Below are 8,936 nucleotides of genomic sequence, written 5' to 3'. Positions count from 1 at the left end.
CTTCTTAAAGCAATTTATTTTAATGATATTATATTTCTAAAATATTAAATTAAAAATAGTTGATAATATAGTAAAAAAAACTCAAAATAAAAAATAATCAACAAATTTTACTTCAACTTTAATGTTAATGGTAATATAATATTAAAAGGTAATAGTTAGTATTTTATTTTAATAAACAAATGAGATTGAATAATTTATATTAAAACTTAGGTTAAAGTTTATCGAGAGTTATTGAACTACTATTGAAAATTCATTTTAGTCCTTCTATTAAAAAAATGTTCTGAATAAATCATTGTATACTAAATATTTGTTCAAATCATCACCCTGTTAAACAAACAAACAAATTCTTATTTTTTTAGTGCAACGATGATTTGAACCAAATTATTTTTGAAGAATATGAACAACTGACCAATAAGCTACACTCTAAATCCTCAAATTCTCCGAATCCTATATTATCCGGATTAAGAGCCAAGTATCCTGTCAAGCGCTCTTACTGGTTTGACGTCTACCTGGTTCTGTTCATCATTTCAGTTCTATATTCTGATGTTTAAAGCATGCCTATATTAGTTTCATCGTGTGTCTCATGGATCCACAAAATCTCATTGGTAAAGTGTGCTGTGCTGATAGTTCAAGAGGTTTTGCCCATTAGCTAGCTAATCAATCTTGGGATTATTGCAATTTGAAGTACACTTTTATGTGAAGAATAAACTCTTGCCTTTAAGGACCTTCTTACTGAACATATCAAATATTCCTCACATATCAATAAGTTTAAACTCTAAAATGTAGAAATAATTTGGATTAGAGAACACAACAAGGTGATTATTGAAACTGATTGTATGTTGGCAGCGGAAATGATTAAATCGATGACTCTTGTCAGGAGAATAAAGGAAGTATCTCGACATTTTGAATCTGTTAAATTCCAGTTTGTGAACAGGGAAGGAAACATGGTTGCTGATAGAACATGTCCATCTACTCATGTTAATCTACATATTCTTGATGCTCCTACATTCCATATTAGGAAATTACTTTTTGAAGATAAATTTGATATTCTTTATGTAAAAATAAATTGATCTAAGGCAATACGATGCCTTCTCTTATTTATCAAAAAAATATAAATAAATAATGCTCAAAATATATCTCTTAAATCGGAGAAGTTGCCCATACATTATTTCCCATATTACAATAACCCAACTCAATAGTTATCCTTAATTAAGGAATCATTCACATGACTTATTGCCACTAATCTAGTTTCTAGATTCTTGTAACAAAATAATCAAAATTGATCACCTTAACACCCACATGTTGTGCTATACTTGCAATGTTATAAAACTATCTAATGTATATTACCATTCAAATATGGATAATTCCCACATAATTTAAGAATTCTCAAAGATTGAATGTTAACTCCAAGAAAATATACTAATTTCCATGGATGTATATTTTCTAATACTGTAGATTAATTACAAAACCATGAAACATTTACTTGTGAAATTTAGACACCCACCACAGAACTTTGTAAAAACTACAAAACAAACAAGGGGGGGAGAGAGAGAATTCCATTACAAGTTTAACCATTTTTTGACATTTAAATATACCAACTTATCATCATCAGCTAGTAGTGCAACACCCTGGAATCCTGTTTCACCAGTCTTAAATATGAGCTGGAACGAAGGGTGAAGCTGCTTCTGGGTGTGTTTCCATGGGGAGTTCACACTGTCCCGAAGGAGCAGTACTGCTGGGGAAAGTGAACAAGTCATGAAGAGAGAGACGATTGTCCCAGCTGCCATTGCTGGGGCTGGTAGATGCCGATCCATCCAATCCTATGTGTGTCACGTGCTTTACATCTGTCGGGAATCCGATTTCCATTTCATTTTCCGACTCTTCTATCTCGTCTTTGTAGGCTGAAAACTCATAACAGCAATAAATATGAGTACTCGTAATTATTATGTTGTGTTTTTGGTGCAAAGAGAGTCATAAATTGATGGAGATAGCTAGACTAGATGTCACTCACCCCACCCCTTAATTAAGGATAGTCAGCTAAGCTTTAAGTTCATTATTGATGAACTTTTCAGATATTAGAAATGGTGTTAAATTTACCATCTGAGCTTTAGGTTATACAACGTTTAAACCTTGGACTACTAAGGCTAGCAGCTAGCTAAAACATCGGCAATAATGGTATAGAATTTTGAAGGTAACTAATTACTACTTCAGTATTCGTCAGGTTATAAAATATATTTGTTGAAAGTGACACTTTTTTAATTTCATCATGGAATATCCATTAGATGCTGGCCTGGAACTTATAAGCAAATTACAACTACTTGTTTGGTCTTTAACGTCAGAAGAAAGGCGACAGCAATTGAGATATTAATTATTATCTGTAAACTTACCAAATAACTGAGATAATGTCTTAAAACTCTTGGTGACGAGCCTATTAAACCCAGTTGATATGTCAGGCTTTGGAAGAGGCAGCAACTTCAATGAGTACTTCATGTTTTCACTCGATAAACTGTCTTCGTCTTCCTCTTGTGTTCCTACAAAGTCCACCAATCAAATTCAAAACCCGAATAAAAGAGAAACCAAATAACAAGGAAAGGGATTAAAGAAAGAGACTTTTTGCATTTGAATTGGTGTCAGCAGCAGCAGGAGGAGGCTTTGATCTCCTAGGCTGGTGGTGGTGGTGGTGCCGCTGTGCTGCGACAGCCACGCTTGAATCAGAGACACAACCAACCGAGAAGGGAAGAATAACAAGCTTTTCCATTTTGTCTCTCATTTCTGCGGTATGGATGGGAGAAAAATAGAATAATGGCTTGAGCGAGTGAAAAAGTGAGAACCCCAAAGAAACCAGCCGGTTGTTGTTGAAGGAAATGCAACTATTGGATGTATAATTGGTTTGTTATATTGGGTGGATATGGCTTTGTTATTAAGTCACAATTATTCTTCTGTATGAAACAAGGTCAACATACATTTGAGTTTTAGTTTGGTACAGAAAAAGAGAGGCATTAAAACTATACCAACTGATCTGATGGGTATATTTGGACGTGTAGTAATTGATATTAACAGGATTACAATTGTCAAGCCTTAAAAACAGGCCTAACCCAAGCTATGTTTTCTTTCTTCACATAGACTGTGCTAAAAGTAGGTTAAATTTCTATATTTATGATGCAACAAGCCCCACTTCCATCTAACTTTCTGTCACTTTCCCTAGAAAACTTTTTTACTGTGCCAAGTATCCAAAGTGGGCTCCGACTGCCTTCACTTGCCTCTCTTATACAATAAGCTACCATTTCTTTTCTTTTTTTCTTCTTCTTATGTGTATTTGTTTTCCATTGTTAATATTTCTACCTCAAACTTTGTATTCTTTTTAATAATTTGTTTACTTAAATTGAACTCATCCTTTCCAGTAGTACATCACAAGCGATCTTTTTGTGTTGGAAACATCAAGCTCTTGGTGATGGGTACCCAATTGGTGTTTCCTTGATTTTAAAGAAGAATAAAATGATTGAGGATTGGAAATCGGGAGGAAAAAAAGATAAAATATTAATCAAATTTGTTGAGAATTTCACAATTAGGAGTCTTTTATTTTATATTTTGTAGCCCAAATAATTTAGAGTTGATATTTTATGGCGAAGCATCTTTATACTCTCTTTATGTCTTGTTTTCTACTTTGTTTAAGTTCTATTAATATAAGAATGATTTAAATAGGGAGTGCTACTTGAGCTATTTCATTTAAATTAGTTTGCAAAATCAATGTAACTATGCAAGATTAGAAAAACAAAAGGAAGTGGAGATATTTGTGCAACCAACAACACATGGACACCAAAGAAAATGGCCGTTTCCTGAAACCCCAAAAAATGGGATATAATTTGCTGAAAAGCAAGTCTAAGGTAAAACTTGAAGTAAAGTGTGAGGAGAAGTCTTTAGATTGCTGCAATTGCAAAATATTTTTGAGTTTAAAGTAAACCTATATATGCAGCGGTTGGATGGAATACCAATTCAAAGCTTTTCTAATGTTTAGCTGCATCTGCCTGTTAGGAAATTAAGATAATCTGATTTTGGATATTCTTGGATTTGAATTTGAGAAATTCTATGCTCAATTTAATTAGGGATAAAACTTGGAATTTTCAAAATTCTATATTCATTAAAAAGATTTTTTTTTCCATTGATTCACTCCACCTTCAAAACAAAATATACATAGCATACTGTTTTTGTCTTGATACTCTTACCGATGTGTTTCGATGTATCATTTCATGTTTTCACATATATATTTATAGTCTTATTTTTAATTTCTTAATAAACTATAATATGCAAATATATCTCAATTACATGCATATAAATATATCTATATGCAAATATAAGTTTTAAAATTGTCATTTGGATTCAATAACTTAATTAACTCATGGCCAACGTCTACTCCCTTAATCGGCCTACAGAACGTGGGAGATTAGTCACTTAATTAACTTAATTTAATAATTATAATTTAAATTTAAATCTAAATTATAAAAAAAATTGTTTAAGATAAAATAAAATAAAATTTGAAATTACAAGATGTTATATACAAACAAGTACAAGTTGGTATTGGTCAAAATGAGTCAAAACACACCTCAATGACCAATATCTTAACAAAGCAGAACCTAGACTACTTGGCACTAGTTGAGGTCTAAAACAATACGTATTGACAGGTATGACCAATACTAGTACGATACCAATTACCATAGTTAAAAAACACAAACCTTTATAACATGCATTCTCATTTGCTTCGCCTAACATCACCCCAATCAAATCTAAAAATATATATAATTAATTTATTATTTTTAATTTTCAAAGGGATTTAAATTCAAATATTAAAAAAACGCATTTAAAAAAAATGCTTTCGAAGTTATTTAAGTCAAATAATATTATATGTATGTATAATATTGTTAGGACATTAACTGTCCACGATATAATTGCTTTATTCCTTGTTTGAATAACACTTGGGACAACAAGTTTGAATACTTAATTGGAGTGTGTTTTGGTGACAATTTTTTACTTGAATCATCTTGGTTGACTTATTATCAAAAAAATGATCATTGTTTTGAGCTGAAATTATTTGTTTCTTTATTGGTGGAATTATTTTCAAATGGGAGAAGGAAAATGAGTGTTTTATGGGAAGCAAACTCAATCCCTCTCATGTTTTGCTTGCTCTTACTTGGAGATTAAGTTCATTTTGAATTGCATGGGATTGAAGGATTGCTTTTAAAATTCAAATTATGGATAAAGGAATGATTTTAAAATGTGTTGTATTTGGTTAAAATGTTGTTCGATTGTTACCTATAAATAGGTTGGTTCGATGCTCATTGAGTGCTTTTGTTTTGAGTTGTCACATTAATTTCTTCTTATACTTGCCTTGTATTATAGCACTTTGTTGTCTAGGTATTCTTAGAGTGACTTAACTTGTATGTAAGTGAGGGTTGAGGAGAGAGTGATTCGTAGGTTACAATACATTTTCACACTACTAGGATGTATAGGAAAAGGGCTATCGTAAGCTTCGCGAAAGATTAATCTTTCTCATCAATATTGGGAACATAGATTCGATTACGAATTTAAGGTATTCACTATTATCAAAACTAAAATTCTCAACAATACCTTGTTGAACCATTTTCTTTTTCTCAGACAACTTGATATCGACAACCTGTTCCTATTTTATCTGATCAAACAACACCAGTTTGATTATCAGTTCTGCTATCAAGCCATCGTCATTGCTAATACTAAGCTAGGCAAGCATTGCTCGCAATTCAACCACGACCTTCCTACTCAACGTGTCAGCTATAGCATTAGCTTTTCCAAGATGATAATTAATGACAAAGTCGTAGTCTTTCAACAACTCGATCCAGCGATATTGTCTCAAATTCAGCTCTTTTTGGGATAGAAGGAATTTAAGACTCACGACTGTGTGTGACACACGGCCGTGTATTAAATTGTGTACAACATAAACAAACCATATATTTTATACCTCAACCCAACCTTTCCAAAATTGTCTATAATGCATTCAATAACCAAAGTAAACCTGTCCAAAACTTGATCAATTCATGATATATCATAGCATAAACTCTACCCTAAGCATACAACCAATATGACATCATTGGCACCGACACAAATATTAAACACAAGTCATTACAATCATACCTTAACCCTTAACCATTTCATACAACATATTGTATCATATTCATACCATCATCTAAGCTTTGCCATTCACATTAACATATTAAATACCAAACTTTGCAACCATTCATACATCATTTAACATGTTACCATATATACTTATATACAAGACAACCATGCCAAAACACATGCATCAACTTGCACAAGTTTAACCATCCTATGTACATACCACAAATAACCAAGCTTGAACATTTAAAAGTCTATTAAATCAAGAAACGATAGGTGTGTGCTTCTTGCTAATCTGATCGACACGTTTCAGATGTCCAAAATCTACAGAGAAAGTAGTAACATGGGTAAGTATTATAAATACTTAGTAAACTCTTACAATATAAACAATTTACTTACCTTAATTACTTATCACATATAAATTCAATATGCAAAACAATTACCCCTATTGAGGCATAATACAACATCATCAAATAGGTAAGATCTTTGAATCATAATCATACATATAATCTCAAATAACCATAAATCAAGCACTAGTCAATTGCATCTCATATCCATACCATGTTCACCTTTTGCCACTATCAATTTCATAGTTCCACATTTTTCCACATTTTATTTTTTCCCGATGAAAATAGTAAAAGAACTTAGTACACAGGTAAAATAATGTCAAATGCTCGTCCGAGCTAATCATAAACACTAGTGTCAGGTTACCCATCTGGGCTAAACCTACACAACAAATAGCTTAGCCAGGGCTTAATATACATGTAAGGTTACTCGTCTGGGCTAAACTTATAGTTAAGCCTGTGTCATATGTATCTTCGAGTCCGCAACAAATGCTGGAGCTCAGAATCATTGGGCATCAACCCGTAACCTCGTATACAAGATTTTTACTAAGTTCATCAGGATTTAAATTTCAATAAAGCATTAATAAACATTCAAATATAATTCAATAGAAAATTAAACTTATTGATATTGTATGAACTTACTAGGGCCAACAGCAAAAGTAGGAGTGTTAGGGATTAATCTGTAATTTTTCCTTTTCCTGAATTATCTATTGGTTCTCGATCTTTACAGTAATTTATTTCCAATTATTAGTTCCAAACACTTTTAATCATCTGATTTCATATATACAAAATCTTTTATTTATTTTTAATGATTTCCCTAAAGATTTTCTTTTTATCAATTTAGTCCCTTAAACTGAAACAACTATCACTTGCACAATTGAACCTTGTTATCCATTCCATTTTCAATTATACCCTTCTACAACCCTCTAAAATCTGTATTTACCAAAATTTCATGCTACTTTTATCAACTTTTCATTTTAGTCCCTATTATAAAACTAACAAAAATCACTTAACAAAATAGTCTTTAAACATCTCTTGGCTTTCAAATCTACCATTTTCTATCAACAACATCTAAATTCATCAATGTTAACTATAACAAACTTTAACAGTTTTATGATTTAATACCCGGATTAGCTAAATTAAGCTACAGTGATCTTGAAAACAAAAAATTATGAAAAAACGCTTTGAAAAGCTTACCATACAAGAGTTGAATAATTCAATAGTTTGAAACAATGGTGTAATTTCGGTGGGAAGAAGAAAATGGAAGATAATTATCTTTGTTTTATGTTTATTTACCTTTTATTATTAATTTATTATTATAACTAATATATTTAAATTAAAAATCACCCACTAACCATATATCTCATTTAAAAGTGGTCTAATTGCCGCTTAAATCCTTGCATATTCATTAATTAAACCATTCAACACCTAAAATTGAAATACAATTAACTTTTAAGGTTTTTACGATTTAGTCCTTATAACTAAATTAACCATTCGATTATTAAAATTTTTGGAAAAAAATTCAATTCACCTATATAAAAGCTCTATAAATATTTAATAAAAATATTCACGGACTTGGTTTACAGAAATGAGGTCTCGATACATTATTTTCAAAAACTACTGATTTTAAGGTTACACCACTTGTACTATAACTAATTGTCAAATTAGAAATTCTATCAGATAAAAATCAATATAATACTATATTTGACTCATAAATATTAAATGATAATATTTACAAACTCACTCATCAGAATCGAGATCCTAAAACCACTGTTTTTAACACCACTGAAAAATAACATGTTGCAATGCATACGCAATTACCCTACCATTATGCATTAAAACACAACCCAAAAGATTCAACGAAGCATTGCTATAAACCACAAAATCTTTCCCCGATCCAAGCATGGTTAAGATTGATGCCTCAATCAATATTCCTTTCAAATTTTCGAAACTTTTCTAACATTGATCGTTCCAAATAAACAGTGCATTCTTTTGTAACAACCTCGTCAATTGCATAATTATCTTGGAAAACCCTTTCATAAATATTTTGTAATAACCTGCCAAACCAAGGAGCTTTGAATCTCTAGAACATTTTTCAATGCTTTCCACTAGAGGATAGCTTCTATCTTTTTTGGGTCAACACGAATTCCTTCTGTCGAAATATAGTCCCAAAAATAAAACCTTAGATAACAAGAACTCACATTTACTGAGCTTCTCGTAAAGTTACTTTTCTGGTAAAACTTGAAAAATAATTCTGAGATGCTTATTGTGTTCAGCTCTCAATCTTGAATATATCAGGATATCATCGATAAATACCACTACGAACTGGTCTAAATAAGGCTGGAATATTTGGTTCTTGAGATCCATGAATGCCACAAGAATGTTTTTCAGTCCGAAATGCACCACCAGAAATTCGTAGTGATGTAATACATACGAAACACCATTTTC

General features: G+C 31.4%; 1 protein-coding gene across 1 annotated transcript; it reads right to left on the bottom strand.

The window, feature by feature from the left end:
• Nucleotides 1–1,393: 1,393 nt before the first annotated feature.
• LOC107961416 (CRIB domain-containing protein RIC4) lies at nucleotides 1,394–2,883 on the bottom strand. Its single transcript, XM_016897556.2, has 3 exons — nucleotides 2,611–2,883; nucleotides 2,388–2,531; nucleotides 1,394–1,901 (listed from the first exon to the last, which is right to left on the bottom strand). Exons 1-3 carry the CDS (start codon nucleotides 2,768–2,770, stop codon nucleotides 1,651–1,653), a joined length of 555 nt encoding a protein of 184 aa, XP_016753045.1. The 5' UTR covers nucleotides 2,771–2,883; the 3' UTR covers nucleotides 1,394–1,650.
• Nucleotides 2,884–8,936: the final 6,053 nt, after the last annotated feature.

This window comes from Gossypium hirsutum, chromosome A05, assembly GCF_007990345.1.
Source record: "Gossypium hirsutum isolate 1008001.06 chromosome A05, Gossypium_hirsutum_v2.1, whole genome shotgun sequence".
NCBI classification, from domain to species: Eukaryota; Viridiplantae; Streptophyta; class Magnoliopsida; order Malvales; family Malvaceae; genus Gossypium; species Gossypium hirsutum.
Note: the sequence above shows the minus strand (reverse complement) of the source record. Positions and strands in the feature narration are given on the sequence as shown.

What these genes read in the sequence shown, in the direction of transcription:
- LOC107961416 (XM_016897556.2), bottom strand. Translation starts at nt 2,770, where the DNA reads ATGAGAGACAAAATGGAAAAGCTTGTTATTCTTCCCTTCTCGGTTGGT. An exon ending in CACCAATTCAAATGCAAAAA is followed by an intron (nt 2,532 to 2,610) that starts GTCTCTTTCTTT and finishes TGGACTTTGTAG; the next exon opens with GAACACAAGAGGAAGACGAA. An exon ending in GACATTATCTCAGTTATTTG is followed by an intron (nt 1,902 to 2,387) that starts GTAAGTTTACAG and finishes ATGAGTTTTCAG; the next exon opens with CCTACAAAGACGAGATAGAA.